Below are 23467 nucleotides of genomic sequence, written 5' to 3' on the forward strand. Positions count from 1 at the left end.
TTTTTGGTAGAACACTGCCTTTCAGAAAGTGGTTAATTGTAACGCGTCAACATTTAGATACTTCAGTAGAAGCCGCCGGGACTGTGAGGGTTCAATTGCTGACTTTGTGTGCAGGCGATTCGGCGCCCTACTCTGAAAGTGTGGATTCATTAGCGACTAAAGTCCCCAAAGTACTAAAACCTGTACACCACTTAGAGCGTGAAATCCCACACATTTGACATGAGTCTTTGTTACTTGCATTCAGTGGATTCAATCGGGAAATATTGTGTTTTTGTCAAACCGTAAATGTACACCTGCATGGTCAACATAAAAACATACTTGTGCGAAATTAGTTTAGAAACTGTGTATTAACATATCATCAAATTTCCATTTCAGTTTCAAAATTCAACGCAAACTACAAACCTTAGATATTATATTGCTGTGATATCGTCCTTAAACAATTTTTGGCATTAAGTAGACCCAAACATTGTCTCTAATAAATTATTTAAGATTTTAAACACGGTTGTCCTGCAGGGGGAGGAGAAACGCCACGTGCGTTGTCAGGACGACTGATTGCTGCCACCTGGTGGCTGTTTGGTTTCATCATCATCGCCACATACACAGCCAATTTGGCTGCCTTCCTCACCGTGTCTCGTCTGGAGACACCGATTGAGTCCCTTGATGACCTCTCGAAGCAGTTCAAGGTCAAATACGCTCCAATGAATGGCAGCAACGCCCAAATCTACTTCCAGCGAATGGCGGACATTGAAAACAAGTTCTACGGGTACGAGGGCATATCTCTACACATATCATACACTTGTATTGTGACTGCATTTAGCTTTTCTATAGTTAAATCAAATCTTAATGGCGAATTCCATGTGAAGTGAATGGATTGTCAAAGTGTTTCTGTTGAAGGCGTAAGTGATCTCTGTTTGTGGGAACATTGAGGTAGGTCTGTGCCTAAGTTAGTATTGTTAGTGTATGTGTCTGAAGGGTCATAACAATTCCGGTGATATTGCTCGAACAAGCGGCGTAAAATCAAAGTCACTCACTATTGAATAATAACAATATCCAATGGGCTTTAGATGTTAATGTCGCATGTGCAAATTGCCCTTTACTGCCTTCCAGTTTCTTATAAAAATGTGAGTATCGATAGCGTAAATACTCTATACGTAATAACGGTTGGGAATGATGAAGATGTACGCCATACTTGTGGTAGTGACGAAATATTCTGCTGAGCGTGGTTCCAACTAACGCCATCCATTCTGCTGTCAGTATATGGAAAGACATGTCCCTGGACGACAACCTAGATGTGGTGTCCCGTGCCAAGCTGGCGGTGTGGGACTACCCTGTGAGCGACAAGTACACCAAACTCTGGGAAACCATGAAGACGTCTCAGTTCCCTAGCAACAAGCATGAGGCCGTCAAAAGAGTCCTTACGGGAGAATTTGCTTTCATTGGTTAGTCATCTTACCTTGCTTGTTTTCACAAGTTGTTACAAATGTATAATATGTCTATGAAATATACAATATTTCTTGCTTTATTCGGTTTGACTATTTGTTTCTCTATATATCATCCAAAGGTTCCCATGTGATAATATTGCTGACATGTTGCCAACAGTGAAACCAGACCAAAGTATTCTTTAATAATGGAGTTTATGTCAACTCTTCCCAGTCCAATAAGAGGGTAAACTGATTGTGGATACACGAGTATAGACGGGTCTTATATGCACACGCATACGTAATGATTATCAGATCTTCAAAATAAGTTAATCAATACCACTTGCAAAAGCAAAAAGATACTTTTCAAAAACATAAGGTTTGTGGATCTAATCGGTTTTGCGTAAAGACTGTTTCGTAAAGACAAGGACACGATTATTGTATTTCGAAATTGGTGCGATGTGCAGTGTACCCTCTTCTTGTGTCCCTACCTCAAATATCCCTGATAATCGACAGCGGCGTAAAAGCCAACTCACTCCAATTTATAATGTATGGTTGTAGAAGTGTTAAATGACCAGTGTACGGTTGTCGTGTTGCTTTCAGCGGACGCCACCGTCAACAAATACTCCACCCTGACTGACTGCGACCTGTGGCAGGTTGGGGAGGAATTCTCCAGGAAACCCTATGCTCTGGCGGTGCAGGAGGGGTCGCCTCTCCGGAGTCAGCTGTCTAACATGTACGACTGATTACAATAGCTCTTTAAAACATATTAAAGCTCCCTCTATTTCCCTGACCTGTACGGAGGATATCAGACGGACAGGATCAGTGACGTCTTCGATGACATATCATTCCATCCTAGCTGCTTGAGCCGATACTCATGAAGTCAGTCACTGATTTCTGTGGAAAGAGATGATATCATTACTTAATAGAAATCATCAGTATTGCTTATTGCTGCGTTCAACAAACATATATGTTCAACTAGTGAAGCTTCTTTCTAAGGACCACGCTGTGACACAGCTGGAAGTAAACTCAAAGTATCCTGAAACCACTGTATTCTCCAAGAAAAGTATAATACTCAATGGATAACAACTTCTTCATTTCATTATGATGTGACGTTTCGGTATACCTTCCTATACCATTGTCAGGCATTGTCTTATTCTCTATCTGCACATGTTTTACATTTTTATCATACAAAACTCGGAATCGATTAAAGATTTGTCGGCAGTTTGGCAGTTCATTTCCTGGGAAAAGTGTGTTTTAAGCAATTACTGAAAAAGAATATCCTTACAAATACTAGAAAATTCAAAATAATGTGGAAACGACAAATACAATTTCTTACGGCCTGTGTGTTGTTTTCTTAATGAAGAGTTAGAAAAGATCTCAGTCCATTTTTGTCTTAAAAGGCGGTGGTGGTCATGGTTGCTGATGTTATTGGCATATGTCTTTATAGATCGATGCTCCTAATATTGATCACTGCATTGTTTGGTCCAGACTAAGTTATTTTCAGACCACTGCAATTTAACTGGAATATTGCTGAGTGTAGAGTTAAACAACAACAAAAAACAACAACAACAACAGCAACAAAATACACAATAAAATAAGTTCCTTCATTCCTTCTTTGCAGTATCCTGCAGCTGATCAACCAGAGAGAACTGGAAGAAATGAAGACCAAATGGTGGAGGAAGGATCAAAAGGAATGCCCAAAGATCGAAAACGAGAGCGACGGCATCAGCATCAAAAACATCGGCGGAGTCTTCCTAGTAATTGTCATCGGCTCCGGCCTGGCTCTCATCACCCTGGCCCTGGAGTGCTACTGGTACAAATACAAGCCGAAACAGAAGAAGAAGCTGTACAATATCAACTCCCAGACCAACCTGACCAAAAACACTGTGTCATCGGTATCGCTGCCTAATGGCATAGAAAACGGAGGCTTCGAAACATCATTTGAGAGCATGTTTGAAAAGGAGAAGAAGGAAGAAGGAAACAGGGTTAACGGAACTGTGGACAAGGGGAAGAACGAGAAAGAGGATGGATACATCAGTGGAGGGTTCCTGGAAATGGTGGAACGTCTTTGAGACTCAAAGTCTCATGTATGTTGATGCCAAAAGTCGTCCTGGGAGATTTCCCCAGACCGCACCATACCTTGCATACCAGCACCAGTGTTTACTAATCATTACGCACTAGGAAGTCCTTACCAGTTTAACATTCGTGATTCAGTGTTATTACAGATTTACTATTTATGTTATCCTACATGTTTATAACAAATATTTATACCTGGCATAATATTTCTAAGATCATATAATTATTGTTTTTATGTGATGGTGTGCCACGTTCGCAAGAGCCTTGACCTACATTTGCCTCATGTTGGAAACAGGTGAACGTCAGGCACTGAAACCGAAACCAACAAATATGTTGGAGATCCTAAAAGTTTTGACCTGTATGCACAGCCTCCCAACACATCTGCAAAAAAGCACACACAATCCTTCAATTTTTATGTCCAGTAGAGAATCTCGTCATGTCCTCCCAGTAATAATAAGCAGTTTTTCTTTATTAGGCATCTTTATTGATACAGTTCCGTCCAGTGTGTTACCAGTGTTTTACAGTGTTATTCGTGCTTGTTCTTACCATCACTGTAACATTTAAAGCAAGCATCACCGAAGTGTCTTTCATGGCGTTTTCTTAGATAAAGTTTGCAGAAGTGTTTTGTCCATCCTGTTTTACGATTCATGTAATCGTAGATCCTGATCAGTATATGTCTTTATGTATTAGCTGTTTTGGGTTTTGCTTGTATGAGGGCTGTGGTATATATTTGACACATACCGTGTATGTACTCTCGCCCATATCGTTTATTTAGGTCGTTTTGGGTAGTGGTTAAGTATTCGCCACAAAGGCGAAGATCCTGCTTTGATTTTGGGTTCAGTATGGTTCCATTCTGCCAGAGATATGACAGTGGAACCCACGACGTTTGTTCAACAAACAGTTATAATTTATCATCAGAAATGTCAGTGCCTTAGGTATTTTATACTCATAACTATGCCACAAAAATATCCGTCACATGTTCGACCTGACAATCTTTTAATACTAGTATACTGTACCCGCGACGACCTTTCTGTACCCTTCCTTTAGAAGCACCTGTCGTACAAGGAGGTCAAGGTCACTGAACAGCCACAAGAAGCAATAGGACGTGACTTGATCACGGAAACTTTCTACAGTCAGTGCCACAAAACGGGGGCGGCGGCGTGGGCGGGGGCGGGGTAGCTTCACACTGAACGACAAAGCCCTTTACATATCAATAATCCGAGATGGATTCAGATCAGAACGTCTGTATTCAGCTTTTCACCAAACATCATCGCAGGAATTGAGAGGCATTGTTACCAGCACCTGATTCTTTAGGCTTCAGGCTCATTGTGCGTCGTTGTTGATTTCTTTGCTCTACGTCGTTTCATGATTTATTCACAGTAAGGGAAGGAAAATACAGGTCTAAGTGTATTTCACAGTTATCTTGTATCCTATTGTTCCGAAAAAAATTAAACTGTTTTCAAAGTCACGAAAACTCCGTCACGTATCTCACATTTACCATTCCGATCCTTCAGTATACTGAGAAAGTGAAGCTAAGCTGACAATATAGAGCTTGTGAGATATTATAAGTATCACAATGTTTATTCTGTTATGATGCGATACTAAGATGCCAATCAAGCAGTTCATTCTTACTGATGCATCAGCATAGACATTTCAATGATGCATCAACATAGTCATTTCAATCATGCATGAACGTACTGAAATTCTTGTGATGCATTAACGTATGGTCATTTCAATGATGCATTAACATAGTCATTTCAATGATGAACGAACGTACAGAAATTCTTGTGATGCATTAATGTACGATCATTTCAATGATGCATCAACTTGCGGTCATTTCAATGATGCATCAACATAGTCATTTCAATAATGCATGAACATACGGTAATTCCTGTGATGCATCTACGTAGTCATTTCAATGATGCATCAGCGTACGGGTATTTCAATTATATGTCAACATACAGTCATTTTAATTATGCATCTACGTAGTCATTTCAATGATGCCTCGACGTACCGTCATTTTTGCTATGCATCAGACCCAGTCTTTTCAACAGTGTGCGTTTGTTGTTGTCTTTGGCACACGAGGGATTTCTCAGTCAGGTACGAGTTATAGCAATTATCGATTATCAGCTCTGGGTAGAACATTCAGCCCCAAACAACATAAATCAGAAAGTATTACAATCAATATCACAACATGATGACAGGAGTTCCTGTGTGCCACAAAGTAAAATCAGCATTTCCCATGTCCCATGACACAAAGAAGTGTTATTCTCAACAATAAGTTGAAAACTTTCTATTTATTGTCGATGGAAATCCGAAAATAAAAAAGTTTAGTATGTTGAAACCCGTACGTTACTGTGAAAACAATTGTTATGTTATACGTGTACTAACTGCATCAATAAAGTTTTATAGATACTATCACACCAGTAAATTGTGTTCTGACACAGATCTTGTAATCTTAGCAACATGAGTTGTGATCTCACACGGAGCAGGGAGGTTGTGTGGTCTGTTTCGATCAGACTGTAATGGGATTATGGTTGAAGCTTTGGAGCCTCTCATTAAGAACTCGGTTTTAATTGCTCATTAAACTTGGGCCTTGACCTTGTGGTGTTACGTATGAGTATTCTCGCCCTCGTGCACTCTTTACATGATCGCGATTGCCAGATTACCAGATTTTTACACCATGTCCATGTGACAAATTCTTGAGTTGTCGACCTTTGACGAGAAGTGCCTTGTTAAAATATCACCACAATGCGAGAATGCAAAATTTAGGCCAAGTCCTTTGTTCTGGGCATCCTGGCACTTCTGCCATATTTACATCGTTCCAAAAGGAATCTGTCCTGTCCTGGAAGGTCGTAGGATCAAACACACATGTATCACGCCATGCTGTGTCCGAATAGTTGATCCATGTCTTTTGCACAAAATTTCCGAGTCCTGTGCTGGGGTTCGAACGACGGACCCTCTGATCCGAAGTCGGACGCCTTGTCCACATGACCAAAGAGGTTAAACCCGTCAGCAAGCTAACAAGGTAAGGATGTCATCTTTGGGATGACTCCACGCCCTGCTCCATACTCCCCTGGCAACAGAAGTCACGTTCCGTGCCGCATTGTTGGGTGCTGAGGCTTTTTTTTGTCCAAATTTGACGTGAACGTGCTCAGCCCCACGTTGGGCGCCAATGTAGCGGCCACAAAATTTCCGAGGCCAGTGCTGGAATTCGAACGACGGATCTTATCATCTGAAGTCGGACGCCTTGTCCACATGACTGAAGAGGTTAACACTGTCAGCAAGTTGACAAGGTAAGGATGTCATCGTATAATTTTACACCGCTTTTAGCAATATTCCAGCAATGTCACAGCCGGGGGACCAGAAATGAGCTTCACACATTGTACCCATGTGGGAAATCGAACCCGTGTCTTCGGCGTGACCAGCGAACACTTTAGCACTTGGCTACTCCACCGCCGTCTGTGCATGGAGAGTCGTTCACCAAATACAAAATGACACTACCAGACAAATATGTTTATTTATCGAAACCGTAAATGGGATTAACGTGAAATACAGTGGAGGAATACTTTGCACGTCACTACATCTTGACCTATGGAGTGAGAGTCGTGGAAGGTGTATGTCGCACGTCAGCCGCCATATCTCTTCATTACATGGGAAGGTCGGGCCACCTCTTCTGGGCACCGTGTAAGTCTGATCTGCAACAGAGAAGTATAACATGTAATGAACACGCAGAATACAGGTAACGATAACCCAAATAAACAGAACAGGAATTATCAAAGATCATCAATTAATAACAGAACAAAGACGAGATTCTAAATATATCTTTATCAAGACAAGAAAATATACAGTGTCTTTGCTGTTCAACGCCACCCTGACCGCCATTAATCGCCTCTTACGATCAGCTTCGTGGGTGGAAAATACACAGTAGTGAGTGAATGAGTTTAGTATTATGCCGCACTCAGCAATAGTCCAGTCAGATGGCGACGGTTTGTATATAATCGAGTCTGAACCAGACAATCCAGTGATCAAACGAATGGGCATCGATTTACCACTGAGATACAATGACGTGTCAACCAAGTGAGCGAGCATGACCACACGATCCCGTTAGTCACCTCGCACAAGCATGGGTTACTGTAGACCCATTGTAACCCGGTCGTATTTCTCGTGAACGAAGAGAGTAATGACCACTACATGGGTGGAGAAACGTGTCTCTGCCTGGACCTGTCCATCGGAAATTTGTCCATCAGAAATCTTTAAAAATCAAATATAATATTGCGGCAATATCGTTGACTCTCTGTTCCCTTTGTTACAGTATGATTTATTGGTGGTTTCCACACCTTAAATATATAGTCCAGACGTAATATACTCAATCATGATTGGCAAGCGATTTTTACGAGGATGGTGTACGCTATGATCTATTATGCAAATTGCTACAGGTACTCGAACATAGTCTGTATAAAATTAATGCCCAATATAAATGACAAACCGGAGAAGACAGAAAAACTAATCGGATTGTACTCAATAACATCTACGTGCTCATCATTATCACTCGTCAGTCCTAAGTACGTACAAGCTTTGCCAGGAGTAAAGTTGTTAAACCTTTTTGTATCAGCAGTAACTCACGTCACTAGCATTAGATAACGGCAGCCTGTTCGTGTCATGAATTTACACTCAGCTGTTTCTTGTCGATTTTAGATATCCTAAACAGGAAGCCCGACAAAGGGAAAGGTTTTTCCATATATTTCTCTTGATGGGTCTTATCGGAAAATCAAAACGTTGAACCATGCCAATGCGAGTATTTAATGAATTGTTCTGAACCGAGAGTACACTGAACCAGCGTCGAAGATAATGCGTGCATAATGTAAGAAACACCAAGAAAATACTAACATGTAAGATATTGGATAAGAATATATATTTTGTTCACTGAAGCATGACATCATTTAGCCAGTAAACGTTTCAAGATAAATATCCAATGGGTACAGTTGATATTGTAAGTGGCAGTACAACCTATCTTCAGTGTTCGCTCAGTCGTGAAATATTTTCTACTATTATGATGGCGTTAGTACCTACGCCGAAACGTAGCACTCTCTGCTATAAAGAAGTTGACTGGTCATTGATCTTGGTAATACGAAAACTGTCTCAAAATTGTGTTGCTGAACAGATGAACTGTAATATATACCCTTTAACGGCTATGCTGTGAATGTATTGGCATTGAATATATCATATATGTTATTCTCGTTGATGTGCAGGACACTTAGATACACATACAAATACCGGTGACGAGGGTGCCTAACTGACAACTTGAATTATTTATGGTTCTTTCTGATGACGATGGGTGTATTAGCAGAAAAAAATGTATTGCTGATAGTTCTTACGTCGTCCATATAGCCCACAAAGCCTTTGGTACCATGCGACATCCCGATAACCAGGGGTGAATTCTTGATCTTTATACCAGGACCTGTATATAGAAAGTATGTCCATGTTATTATATATACGGTACGTGATGCATGGATGGTCTTGTCACGTTACGTTTTGGTCAGATCTCGTAGCACAATGCTAATACTATTTGTGTGGAGTGGTTCTGGTATGGTTGATATATGATATACAAAGATATATTATGGCATCTTCAGCTGATTTCATGTTTCTTCTACTACTGAATGTCTGGTCCTGTACACAGAGTCTGCATGAGTTAGTGACTTTAGTTTTACGCCGATTTTGACTTCATTCCACCAATATCACGACGGCGAACATCGGAAATGGATTCACACTTATCATCATGGGGAATCGAGCCCAGTTCTTCGGAATATCGAGCAAACGCTTTAACCACTAGGCTACCCTATCGCCCTGAGCTTGCATGAACAGATGATGGTTAGATGTAATGACGTTAAAACCGATGCTTGTGACAGGACCCCCAGATTGCAATAGATATCAGAACGGCTCGGAGGCTTAAAACTCGAAGTCAGTATCTAGCGTCTGTGGAATAAGGAATTCTCTTTGGAAACGTGCACGCCCACGCGTACGTACGTGCACACGCGTATATGTATCTGTTTGGATTATACCCACACGTATATAGAGGATATTATATAAGCCCATGTCATACTATATTTACGTGTTTAAATGCAGGGATTTCCCGAGCGAGAGTGACATTTAGTCATGAATGTCCTAAACATAGTATGTCATGGGCATGAATATAATACTCTGTTTATTACCAAAGTCGTTACATTGAGGAAAATAAACCCAAATCTACTTTCAAACACGGGCTGGCTATAAACCGTCGCCACATGTTGAACGCAAAGTCATAGAAGAACCGTGACGTTATGGCACTGTTCATGACGTCACGTTACCATAACAAAGTGATATTTTGCCCTAGGGCATCGTATGAAAAATATGAACCCCGATATGTTCGTCCTCGTATGTCATATATAGATGCAGATACCCACTACTGTAGCATCATTAAGAGCGGCGTTGGTGATGACGTACCTTGCACAACCTTGGTGTGTGGAAGGTTGTCCACCTTCAATAGTATGGTACTCTTGTACTTAGACAACCATACACGATGCTTCAGATGTGGTGCCTGGAAAACACACATCATGTCTGTATTGTGCGGAGGAAGTGGCATTGTGTCCTTAGATACCCTTTATAGTATATTCCTTAGCTAGAAATGCAATGGAACAACTTATCTGCCTTTTTATAAAGTTATTTACAATACCCATCTGAAAGGTCAAATAAATGGAGATGTCGGATTTTCTTTGACTGGCATTTCATATACAGTCCTATCAAATTGTGTTACTTATAATTCCTGGTGACCCGTGACGGTCCCGGGGCAGAATAGGCCTTCAGCTACCCATACCCTATGCTTGCCATAAAAGGCGACTATGCTTGTTGTAAGATGCGACTCACGGGATCGGGTGGTCAGGCTCGCTGACTTGGTTGACACATGTCATCGGTTCCCAATTGCACAGATCGATGCTCATGTTGTTGATCACTGGATTGTCTGACCCAGACTCGATTATTTACAGACCGCCGCCATATAGCTGGAATATTCTGAGTGGGACGTAAAAATAAACTCACTCACTCACTATAATTCCCGGTTTAATAAGTAATAAGTAAGTTTTCATGGTGAAATATATTATGTGTTAGGGTACACTTTTGACATATACCGCCTGATGTTTACCAGTTAAACTATATTTTAAACCCCCCAAAGATTAATACATTATAGGAGAGACCTAGGATTCGAACCCACTAGTTTCGTTTCTGGTACGCTATGGAAACGCAATTCTGCAGAGGTAATTACGGTAACTAAAGCGAAAGGACCATGGGTGCTCTCTGCAGGTGCCTGTGATATTTTGCGTTAAAAGACGTCTCACAAAGAAAACCGACATGGTAACAGAATAAGATGATTGTATATTTAATAACACAGAATCAATGTAAGCACAAATCTTCTTTTAATGCTGAGATGAGTCAATTTACTCGAAATCAGTAATCAATTCATAAATCATTAATCTTACGTTTTTTCAAGTATAAGAAAAATAAACGGTGTTATACAGAGACGTAAGATGCACTTATTCCAAACATGGTGAGTTACAACACTAAAAAACCTGGTGCCAGCAAGAATGTGAAATATTGTCTAATATTGTGAATATAGAGTTTATTTACAGTAATAAATTATCACTGACGTCTATAGTAGATAAAACATATCTGATATAAATGTCCATATTTGGACGTTGTTATTAGTATTATATGATACAGATGAACTCCCATTGTTGATTATTGTCAACATAGGCACACTTTGGTATATTTGGATGTCGTCACGCATTGTAGTATTAATCAGTGATAAGTATTCATTAGCTAAACGATAAACAATCAGGTCTGGCATCGACAACCTAGTGACTGATATCATGAGCAATCTGTTACGTTCCATCGAGAGCGAACCTGACCATCCAATCCCGTCAGTCGGTTCTTATGCCATTCTAACCTGTATCTGCGCAGTTAAAATATACTGACGACAAATGACCCAGCAAGTATGTTCCCACGATACGCCTCTAACGACAAACATGAAGCAAAAAGGTTGTTTTTTCAGTAAGATGTCTGGGTTGAATCATTCTAGATGCATTTCAGAAAGGAATGATGGCTCAGATCGTCTAAATGTAACTAGGCATCGCAACTATGCATGAAATAGGTGACATGAACATGATATCATGGTTTCGAACATAATACAGGAAGAGTTTCTGTAACTTCATGCATAGATATGTGTTACGGGGGATGTCGTTCTTATACTCACCACGCCCTTAACAACAAGGAGCATCTTCCTTCCATCTTTACCCTCGATTCGTGCAATAACCTCTCCTCGGACTGTGTCCAGAGTCACTTTCAAGGTAAAGTACAAATCGTCTTTAAAATCGTTGGCCATAAGAGCTACTTCTCCTTTGTCTTTACCAAGATAGTGAAAGAAGAAGGTCAAGGCAAACATCGAGTCAAGGTCAAGGCCGTCCATCATCCAGAGGACAGCATAACCTCCTTTATCGAACTGAACCTTCTCAGAAGACGTTGTGACTGGACCACAGGTTGTCATGGAGGCCTTGTTGAACTCGTCCAGTGTGTTTCCATTGAACATGAAGTTGAACAACGCTGAACACCCTGAAATAAATTACATAACATGGTAGAATACATACTGCGGTACAGAACCTTTGGTTCGCTACAAGACATATGAACATAATCCTGAATATGCAAAGATGTAAACCTGGATAGATTTTAACCAAATGGTTTGATTTCTAGAATTTTTTGAAAGGTTCAAGAAGGTTAACAAAATGACGGCACGAAAACTGAAAATACCGAATTTTCTTGCATTACGGAATACCGAACAGACGACAAAATACCGCGGCTTTACTAAAACCGTGGCACACGCTACCAGCCCTACTATTGTAACAAAGTCAGCCGGACCCCTAGTTGACCGGACAAGGGCACATGTAGCACATATAAACCCAGGACTCCCTCAATTTCCTGGAATTTCCCCTCTGAGTAGAGCAGACCGGCTCCTGACGTCACTTGGAACCTACGACGTCATCCTTGGAATAAAATATCCATCTCCTTGTACCTCCGGTCTTGTCTCTTACTCACTACTTTGACGTTGAACGTTGTACGAATTTGTCATTAAACTTATTTCCTACTCAGCGATTCAATCTTCTCTGGCCAGCATCAAATATATCTCAATAAACAGAAAGGCGGTAACACGCAATTGTTTTTAGGTAACGGGACTTCTCTGCATTGTTACTGCGAGTCGGTTACGCAAATATATCATGAACTAGACACTGGAATACCAAGTAAATGCTTTCAAAATTCGACTATGCGTTAATACATTTCATATTTGTACGCTTACATCATCAAAGCAAGAGAATGTCGATTCTAAAGTTATATTATATCATTATATTTATATTTTTGCTGTGGACGTTAAGTCAAACTTGTGGGGAAAGTATCTGAATAGACTACTAGAAATCAATCGTAACACCAGACATTCAAGTAAAAAATAACCATGTCCTTTCAAACTGGTAATGCTGCCACACACTCAGTTTACATTGAACAAATGGACGCATTGTTTGTATTGTTGCACTAAACTTCATGGCCTGCACTCTATGGCGGCAATCATTACCCCTTCATCCGAATGGAACATGAACTCGTCATACCAGATAGCTCCCATATTTCATCATATCATACCCCGTTTTTTTCTGCTGCCTAAAATGTTTAAAACGGTTACATAACAATACGTATGTACAGCGGTAATCGTACTAGTTACTGTTTTAGAAACAGGATCTTTTTGAAGATCTTGTGAACAGACAAAATCTATCGGTATTACGATTTCACATGGTCCTTGGTGCATGCAAGGTAATTGTTTGCATAGCAAAAATATATTTTATGGCTGTCGTCAAAAATAACACGTAAACATAAAGAAACGTTATTTAATGAAAGCCGCCGTGGTGGTAACAACACATCCATAGGCTTAATATTAGACTAACAAATTCTGTCCTTAACATCATTCATGTGGATCTAAAAGTCGCCCATGTAACGACGACTTTCGTGTCTCGAAACTGCTTAAATAACTTTTTCACGCACTAAAAGTAACGATGCGCGGTGTCCTTATGACGTATACTTTGCCACAGAATCGACGAGAGTGCTATGAAATAATTCTTACCACCCGTTCTGGGATTTTTATAGTAAACAGTGTCGTTGATGGACGCCATCGTATAGTCATTGCCGTAGTCAGTATCAAAGAGTTAGCGCAGCAGACCCCGAAACTGGTTGATGGTGACACACAGTTTAGCCAGACCAGTTTACACAAACCTACTTACTATGTTTTGGAGGGTGGAAGCCCCAGTCACATGCGCACTTGCGGGGGTTGAACAGTAAGCCCTGTGGGCAAGGCATCTTGTATGCTATTCCGCCCGCACCAGCTACGAAGTATTTCGTGGGATTCCCGGGGTACGGGTTGATGTAGGGTGGACAGCCTGGAGGTCAATACAGAAATGTCAAGCTGATAATAATGCCAAATATCACGATAATATGACTAAGCCCATGATGGGTTGTAAAGTAAAACGTGGAGTTATTGTATAGTTGTTCACGGAGATGTGGTGGTCTAGGGTGACCATCAATGTGTCTGTGGAACTATCAGTACATGAACAATGATACTGATGATGAACTTCAATCACTGATTACCGTTTTCTGACCCAGAACCAATAAACATACCAAAAAGGACATAAAACAAGAATCACCTAGTGTAATATAACGAGTACTACAACGAAATAAATGGGAATAAATCCCAGTTTGTTGTATAGGAAATTCTATGAAAATGTTGTCGGAAAGGTCCGCCATCTTGGAAATGTTCCCTTAATTGAAGCATTAACTGGTATAATCAAAACTTGATAAAACCAGTGTTTTTGTCAATTCCATTGCTTATTTCGACCACTTACAGCATAATCCGTAAACTAATCAGAACAGTATAAATTAAAGACATACAGGCAAATACTCACCCAATCCCTTATGTTTCCACGAATATTGTTGACAGGAGGGAGACCTTATGCATCGTTTACCGTGGAAGGCGAAGCCTGGGAGACAACGACGGTAGACGGATCGTCGCCTCTCACAGATGTAGTAGCCGTAGCAGTAGGCGCCGTCGGAGTAGGTGTAGCCAGGGGGGTGTCTCTTACAAGGATCTAGCATTCAACAGAAAATTGGTACAGCGTGATATATAAGGATCTAACATGTAACAGAGAATGGGTATTTCGTGGTTTACAAGAGTCCAACATGTGACAGAAAGTGGTCTTGCAAACACTTAACATTAAACACATCTAGGTAATTTGAAAGGCTTAGAAAAATTGTACAGAGTGATTTATAGGATCTAACATGTAACAGAGAATGGGTACAGCGTGGTTTATAAGGATCTCACGTGTAACCAAGAATAGGTATGACGTGATTTACAAGAGTCCAACATGTGACAGAAAGCGGTCTTGCAAACACTTAACATTAAACACATCTAGGTAATTTGAAAGGCTTAAACGTAAATGACATCAGCCATTAAAAGAAGTGTTCTAAAAGGCTCTAGCATGAAACACCGGCACATGTATCCAAAAGCACAGTCAGTTCTACAACGATACATCCATGCAATCTCAGTATCAGGAGCCGGCCACAGTTGCTCCTCGCTTTGTTGTCAATGACGTGCTTCATGCACCGTAAATTTCAGGATGTCAATCAACGGATTTTCTGGCCCACACTTGGCTAATTACTGCCCACCGTCACACATCAGCACATTGCTTAGTGTGTTAACAACGACAGTTGAGTCGAGAGTTGAGAGTTGAGAGTTGAGAGTTGAGAATTTCTAGTGAATGAGTGACTTGTACAGTATGGTTCAAAATTATTGAGAATAGCTAAAGCATTTCATATTATTAAACGAGAACAAATCAGATAAGATTGAATGTATTGTGAAAGTGAACTGACCTTTTCATGTTTTGTAGGTAACAATTTAATATTTTATCAAGTCTCCTTGAGCTTCACGGCACAGTCTAAGACGGGTAGGCATACTTCCTATCAGAGAGGTTAGTGTCTCGTGAGTTATGCTGTCCCAGTATCGGACCACTTCTCTCTTCATGTCTTCAATTTTTGTCAACCCCTTTTGATTCACACATCCCTTCATCATCCCCCAAATGTTCTCAATGGGATTTAAGTCAGGACTATATGCAGGAAATGGTAATGCAGTCACATTTTTCTCCTGAAACCACTGCTTGGCATGTTTTGCGGTGTGTTTAGGATCATTATCTTGCTGCAAAATCCAGTCATTTCCATAAAACACATGTGCACTTGGAAGGAGAATATATCTAATATATTAGTGTAGCGTTGATTTGTCAGATTTCCCTCAAACACACACAGCGGGGTCGTTCCTAATAAGGATATCCCTCCCCATACATGAAACTGTGGGCTGTATTTAGGTCGTCGATACAACGGTGCTGACGCAGACTTTGTCCATATTTTCACATTATTGGGATATACCCATATTGAGCTTTCATCAGTAAAAATCACATTTTCCCAGTCAAAGTTTTCATGTGCCAAACACCACTTAACACGCCTGTCTTTATGTTCTTGTTTCATGAGAGGAGAAGGAATTCCAGTCTTTTTCTCCCATCCAAGATCAATCAAATTTCTTCTAACTGTAGATTTTGATACAACTGTTGATCCCCTTTCTATCATTTCATACCTGATGTTGGAGATGCTTGCCCTTTGCTTTTTAGACGCTAAAATTCCCAGCCGGACGCGATCTGAGAAGTCCAATTTTCTGGGTCTGCTCCTTTCTGGTGCCCAAAATCCTTTCCCTCTTTAAAATTCTTCCTAATCCTATACACAGTAGAAAGAGGAGTTCCTGTTTTCTCTGCCAATGTATTTACATCATCAATTCCTTGATTACACAACTCAAAAATCAACCTTCTTTTATCTTCAGCAGACATTGTTGACAGTGCTGAGGAAAATGACGTCTGCTACAAATTCAGGGGAGGTAACTCTAATTGTACTATACTCAGTAGGCCAAGATGAGTTACCTCCCTTATACCATTACTTAGTTTTAAGTATCAGTGAATCAGTTGAGGTGTTAGGATAGCTCAAAGTAAGAAGAAAAATTCTCAATAATTATGAACCAGACTATAATTGTTAGTAAAATATTATCGTTAAATATTAACTGACTGTTTCATGTGAATCTTAAATATTAAACAGAACATTTTTCAATTTGATTGAAAGTTTTATTATGTATCAAATGTAAAATTGATGCCTTATTAACTCAGCATAGAGTATATTCTTTGTGTATGTGGCGATGGAAGTGGTACAGTGGTACCTGTGATAATGTGAAGTCATTGAATGATAGCCAGATGTGTGAGAGTGGAATCTGACACTTGCCGATGATCCCTCAGACCTCTACCATTACTGGCACAATGTCATGTATGTTCGACAATATTTTGGTCTATATAGTATCTATTGGGACATATGCACTCACTTTAGCTTCCTATCGATGCAACAAAAGACTTATTATCTCTTGCGACCTGCCTGAAATCGTTGATTGAAACTTCGAGGCGAACAGCTGCCGAACGGAGAACACTTGCCATATGTGGAATGTAAGCAGTTGCTCCGTACATCGAAAACTCTCACACGCGGTGTTGTCGGTGTTTGCCGAACTGGTTTCAATCACAATTTGTGCGTAGGATATACATAGAGGAATCCATGGGTCACAGCTCTGTGGAGTTCGGTTGAAAATAATGGTAATGTTAGTAGGGGGCGTTAGAATCGATTTAATGCAAAGTTGCATCAACTTTTCACATGTATATTGCTATCTACATACGTAATTTCTTTTGAAATAGATTATATGGTATTTTCCCTGAGGGCAGATAGTTATAGTGCTATTGAGAGAAATGTTTTATTTATTTTCATAGAAGTGTTGTGTGATATAGTGCCTCTAAGAACAAGGGAGACAGGACACTCTTTCTACCGAAACAGTGTGGATTCTAACGAAATAACATGCTGTATGACACAGCGTCATGTCCGTTCCATCAGACCCTACCGTCTTTACAGTCAACCTCCTCAGCGTGTCGACACTTCCTGCCATCAAAGAAGGTCCCCGGTGCGCATGTCTGCAACTCCTGACTTTTGGCTGCGCAATGTGCGAAGACGTTGCAATATCCGGGTACTCTGTAGTAGCCCAGTCCTGACTCCAGCAAGCACTTACCACAGAACCCTACAACCGAACCACACTGGCAACTAACACATGAACTTTTTAACTGCCAAGGAAAACATGAAGGAAAACACAGGAAGACAAATACAGTCACTTCCGGCTGACACTGCACAGTACTACTCGAAATGTTACCAGGCGCGCAGGGAGCCAGATATTTTCGTGAAAGCTAGATTCAATTTGCAAATCTTTATATTTAAACAATACTGAGTGCTTGCAGAACCTTTCTAACAACAATCATATGCAATCCCGTGCATTTATAATGGTAGGTACGCCCCTAATCACTGCAGCCACACAGAAGACGACGCAGTAAACTAGACGCATAGACAGTTACTACAAAAACAGTTTGAAACATTTGCCTGCTAACATCCGAACCATATCAAGTACATATTTAAAGCCTATTTGTCTTACTAACGCATGCAATAGCACAATAACGCGCGCAATAGAACCAAGGTCTACGTTTGTTCACTGTGGAAAGAGTACGAATAAACAGATAAATATTTACATGGCCTCGAGCTTATCGTAGAATCTTCCGCACTGAATAAATGAAGAAAGAATGTCATTTTAAGAATATTTGGGCAATAGCATAGTATTTTTAAATGAGCTTCGTGAAATGCACCTATCGAATCCGAGTTTAGGTGCTCAAAGCGAACGGGATGATGTGTAATACCAAATGCGAAATATCTCTTAAAACCAAAATTCATTTTGCACATTAATACGTTTCTATCGGCATGTTGCAATGAATGAATAACCGAAAAACACGAATGGTATTATCGAACGAAAATTTGCTTCTTCAGGATGTCAGCAAACATTATACATAGTAGATGTGAAACATTTTTCATAAAGGTTAAACAGTAATATAAGCCATACCTTGGTCTTAGATTTACACCAGACTATACTTTCTTTCTTTTCGTATGAGTAATACTCCTTACAAGTCAAGCTCACATAGGGATGATACAGTATCACATGCATTCACCTGTTCGCCTACTCTAATGAGAAAGAATGCGTTAGGCTGCATAAACAAATTAAATGTTTCTCGGGCACATTTGTTTCAAACATGACAAGGGCGGTAGGACTTTGTTTCTAAGTTTTGAAAGAAAAAAATGACGAGGTAAGAACATGTTTCTCTCAACAATACAGTTTGGGGAGTTAAGAGTGTGTTAATAAGTTGCAGATTTAGTCACACTCGTTCTTACAGACACTCATTCTTATAGTGAATAAATAGATGATCGGGACGCGGCCAAGTCAAAAGTACTTTTTTCAAATGGCAATAAAACATTTACAGATTTACAGACAAAAGTGACGCGTCGATGCCCGAGAAACATTTCACTTTTTTATTTAGCCTTACACCGATTATTCAGTCGATCAAAGTGGAATGTATAAAACTTACATCAATTTATCTTTATTCGTCATACTAAAACAATGCAAACAGAAAGCATTGTGTTCGAATACTGGTTTTATGAAAGTAAAGTCTGAAATCCAACACTGCCGAGATGTTCTTGTCTGCAATCTTTGTCTCTTTATTCTTCCTATGTCCGTACTATTTTACCAATAAATTATACAGCACCACATGCTGGTATTGAATAAACCACTAAGGGCTCTTAATGACCCAAGTAGCCCAATGCTCACAGCGTTTGCCCCTCCCGATGACCCGGGTTCGATCCCCAATAATGTGTAAAGATTATATCTGGTGTCCCACGGCCTGATATTGCAGGAATATTGTTCACATCTCTTTTAGTTACACTTAATGACTAACAGTGTGATAAATCGTATAAGGTTTAAGGAGTACAAGCTACAGTAAAGGCACAGAGTACTTGTGTGAGGAATAAATCAAAGAAACGCATTAATGTCATGTTATGTTTCTAGTAGTTAATCAGCCGTGTTTATAACTTACTTTTTACATATGAAGCTTTCGGCCCATGTGTGTGAACAAGTCCCAGCAGGACTGATGTCGCTACCAGAGCCGTGAGGCTGACTTGAGCCATGATGGTGGAATCTCAGTCCGTCGTCGAGATAGGTGTTCGCCTGCCGCCTCAACCCGGTGGACTGCACTATACCTTGAATCAATCACGTGACAGTTAAACGCTCTCTTAGCATCAAAGTTAATTCTGTACGCTATAAATCATATCTCGGAACCGCAGCTCGGAACAGCTTGACAAAACTGAACTAGATTCGTGATTGATTCCCTTGAGTGGTGAGATTATCGTCCAGAAGGTATTGCAAGTAAATGTACTGCACAACTGAACGGCTAATTGATCACCTTGCAACACCTAACGGTTGACAGTTGTCTCTATATATATGATATGCCTATATACTACGGACAATAATGTTTGTCAGATGAGATTATAATTGGATCAGACAGCGACAACATGGTGACGTCACATCACGTGATCTGAAGGTGGAATAGGATTGTCGAAAGACGACGTAAAAAAATTGATCACGAAATACTAATACACTCTCACTTTTGAGCTAATGGAAGGGAAGAATATATCCATTTGCACAAGCCACTGTCGAATAACAGCGGTTTTGCTGTGTGACGCAAGGAAAGAAATCAAACGTTTAACACACATTGTGCTGTGGGCGTTTACGTTTACAATATTTCAAATGAATTCTATTTCTGTTTTCTTTTTATGCCTCCAAAATTATTTTTCGGCAGATACGAGACTGATTATACTCTGGCACTGACGTTTTTGACGTGGTTGTCAGCATATCTGATGTCCTTCCTCTTTCGTCAAATTTGATGGAAAAATGTTCCAGTGGATTTTAAAGAAACGTATAATGAGAATTTAAGTGAGTAGAAATCTTCTCTTTGTAATATACATGCTGTTTTATTTGAATTTTATTGAGGTATAACACGAAAACGTTAGTTTTAATGTAACGTTTAAGAATTTTTACAGAATGCTTATAACACGCAACTAAAGGATAGCGTTACATTACGTAACTCAGGGATATCGTTATAGCCCGTAACTCACGAATATAAACTGACAGCCAAACAAAACTTTACAACTTTCAAAACTAAAAATACCGAAATTTGGAAAAACAAGTGAAACAAGTTTAATGTGAAATACTTAGACCAATGAAAAACAACCCCAAAAATGCCACGGCTGACACCAGAAAAAAAAGCGAAATTATTCAACCATGCCCACGTTGCACGAACGTTTGGTTGTTGGCGTGTTGTTGTTTCCAACTTCATGCAGCGTTACAGACTGAGGAAAGACTGAGGTCAACTACGTCCCATGAAGACCGGTACCTATGCACCCTGCACCTCCGTAACAACTCCCTGACAGTGATGTCATCAGCCAGGAATGCCTTTGAACAGTTACGAGACGGTGGAGGGCTTAAGGAATCATTGCGTACGGCGGGTATGCTGTATGGAGTGTACTCCACAGGTATGGTTAGTACCCTGCACACGGCGGGTATGGTGTATAGAGTGTACTCCACAGGTATGGTTATAACATGCACTCTACCAACATGTTTTCGAGCATTTTCTTTTCAGTTATAGTTTGAAATTGGTCACCGCAGCTGTGTTTTTAAAAATTTACCATTAATGCTTGCACTGTGTAGCCTATAGATATGATATCTAGGGTGCACATCACAGATAGGCAAATAGTAGGCACAAATGAGATACGGTTGGATTTGTTTAAACATGCATAACGTTTACTGTGTGTAGTTTACTTATCTTTACCAATTATCTTTCTCTGGCTCTTCCGTGTGGGGGCAGCGGGGTAGGCTTGTGATTTAGGCTTTCGCTCGTCACGTCTAAGATCCGGGTTCGATTCTCTACGTGGGTGCAATGTGTGAAGTCCATTTGTTTCCCGCTGTGATATTGCTTCAGTATTGCTAACTCTTCACTGGGAGAATTCACAGTTCTTCTTAAGATGTATTTCCCATGACAGGCAAGTATGTGATTTATGCGAGCCATGTTTGTTTTAAAAATACCTGTCAGTAAGATTTACTTGGTCATCGCTCACCTGTTTTTGTTTGGGTTTTTTTCTAAACGCAGAATTTGAACTAAAATCACGGTTCTGTTATTGAGGCATCTGCATGTGTATCGAGACTTAAATGTTATGTCTGAAACTTGTTAAAGTGAATGATTGTTTTGTCCTCGAGTTGTCATGAGAGAGATTGCATGTATGACAGACAGCGACCTATGTTGAGGTCTTTTCCTGGTATACACAAGCAACGGGTCGTTGACAGTTGTACACCTCGGGCCACACAAAGGTGTGACAGTGTTAACAATTGTGAAGAAATCCCCTTGACCTGACCAATCAACTTTCGAGTGAATCACCAAAGTTTTGCAGCAACCTCACTCTGCTGTTTTCATGTCACTCCAAAAGTCAAATGTTATTTACATGCCACTGACTTCAAATGATGTCAAATTGTTTAGATATCCTATCCAATTAGTGAGTGAGTATATCTTTATGCCGCTCTCAGCAATATTCCAGCAACATCACGGATGGGGACACCAAAAATGGGTTTCACACATTGTACCCATGTGGGGAATCGAACCAGGGTCTTCGGCATGATGAGCGAACGCTTTCATCACAACCCACCACATCTTCAAATATAGTGAAATACCCAATGATATATGTATTTCGCTGAACGATTATGTTTTATGAAACAGTCGTTTTAGATCCAGTGTTCCCACCTATTCTTTTCTATGTGCATTTGGACGAGTCTGTACTAGTATTGATGATACCGTCCAATACCCTGTCAGTTGAGTTCGTTCTTTCTGGAAATTTCCTGACCTTTGAAGATCCGGGTCTTCAGTGATCTATGCTTGTCACAAAAGGCCACTATGTTTGTTGTAAGAGACGACCTACGCGATCGGGAGGTCAGGGTCGCTGACTTCGCTGACACATGTCATCGGTTCCCAATTGCGCAGATAGATGCTTATGCTGTTGATCTCTGGATTGTCTGGCATAGACACGATTATTTACAGACCACCACCATATAGCTGGAATATTGCTGAGAGCGGCGTAAATCTAATCTCACTCACTGGAAAGTTCCTCAATATAAACATTTGTATTCACAACTAAGAGTAACAATATTAGTGTGCATTCTGTCGAGAAAAAGCACACAAAGAAAAAAGTGATGGAAATTATTTGAAAACGTGTAAACGCCGACAGCAAAATTTGTGTAAAAGTTCACTTCATTTTATTTTCCATGCGTCAACCTTCAGAACTACTGTCTTCTGACTGTGGATTGTGAAAGTCTATATTTACTAACGTTCCAACAGATTACATGTGAGTATTTATTCATAATCTGTGAGTATTTATTCATGATCTGTGAGTATTTATTCATATCCCTGACGTGACGTCGCCATGTCGTCGTTGTCTGATCTAATTATAATCTCAGGTGACAAACATTATTGTCTCTAGTATATAAACACAGTATACATGTTTCACACGAAATGTATGACAACCTAACTCACGCAAGTGGAAACAACTTTACGATGCATACTTATTAATTATATTTGATTAAGAGAATTTATATTTTGCATTTCAGTATGATCGAGCGTTATACAGCATACAAGGTATTGCTTGTCTACACTATCGTATCAAGAAAAACATACAGCATTTGGCTGAGGACAACTGTCGTTAAAATGAGAAGTGACGTGTAAAGCATGCAATCGATGACAATATTCCTCTTCAATCAAATGATGTATGCGCTCTCCAGCTTTTTTAAAAATTATACACCTTTAGGCAGTTTG

General features: G+C 40.1%; 2 protein-coding genes across 3 annotated transcripts in view; one reads left to right on the forward strand and one right to left on the reverse strand.

Moving 5' to 3' along the window:
- The window catches only part of LOC137266177 (ionotropic receptor 25a-like), a 31055-nt gene extending 25137 nt beyond the window's left edge, over window positions 1-5918 (forward strand). Inside the window, exons 12-15 of the mRNA XM_067801663.1 lie at window positions 514-763; window positions 1255-1439; window positions 2022-2154; window positions 3043-5918. Coding sequence (XP_067657764.1) covers window positions 514-763; window positions 1255-1439; window positions 2022-2154; window positions 3043-3493 — 1019 coding nt within the window. The 3' untranslated portion in view covers window positions 3494-5918. The remainder of the gene's footprint in view (window positions 1-513; window positions 764-1254; window positions 1440-2021; window positions 2155-3042) is intronic.
- Window positions 5919-6998: 1080 nt separating this feature from the next.
- LOC137265543 (uncharacterized) lies at window positions 6999-21455 on the reverse strand. Of its 2 annotated transcripts, XM_067800962.1 has the most exons (9): window positions 21440-21455; window positions 19649-19811; window positions 17587-17760; window positions 14522-14704; window positions 13844-13999; window positions 11782-12137; window positions 9981-10074; window positions 8876-8958; window positions 6999-7195 (listed from the first exon to the last, which is right to left on the reverse strand). In XM_067800962.1, the coding sequence occupies exons 2-9, from the start codon at window positions 19737-19739 to the stop codon at window positions 7127-7129; spliced, it is 1206 nt and encodes a 401-aa protein (XP_067657063.1). In that variant the 5' UTR covers window positions 19740-19811; window positions 21440-21455; the 3' UTR covers window positions 6999-7126. The 2 variants fall into 2 exon arrangements, with proteins under 2 accessions (XP_067657063.1, XP_067657062.1); XM_067800961.1 differs by lacking the exon at window positions 21440-21455 and having other exon boundaries at window positions 19649-20026.
- Between the last annotated feature and the right edge of the window lie 2012 nt (window positions 21456-23467).

Source organism: Haliotis asinina, chromosome 15 (assembly GCF_037392515.1).
Source record: "Haliotis asinina isolate JCU_RB_2024 chromosome 15, JCU_Hal_asi_v2, whole genome shotgun sequence".
Lineage (NCBI taxonomy): Eukaryota > Metazoa > Mollusca > Gastropoda > Lepetellida > Haliotidae > Haliotis > Haliotis asinina.

Bases quoted from the DNA above. Each gene is read 5' to 3' on its own strand.
- LOC137265543 (XM_067800962.1), bottom strand. From the start codon at position 19,739: ATGGCTCAAGTCAGCCTCACGGCTCTGGTAGCGACATCAGTCCTGCTG. The intron at 14,000-14,521 runs GTGAGTATTTGC...ATTGACCTCCAG, and splicing joins GTGGAAACATAAGGGATTGG to GCTGTCCACCCTACATCAAC. The intron at 8,959-9,980 runs GTACGTCATCAC...TTCTATATACAG, and splicing joins ACACACCAAGGTTGTGCAAG to GTCCTGGTATAAAGATCAAG.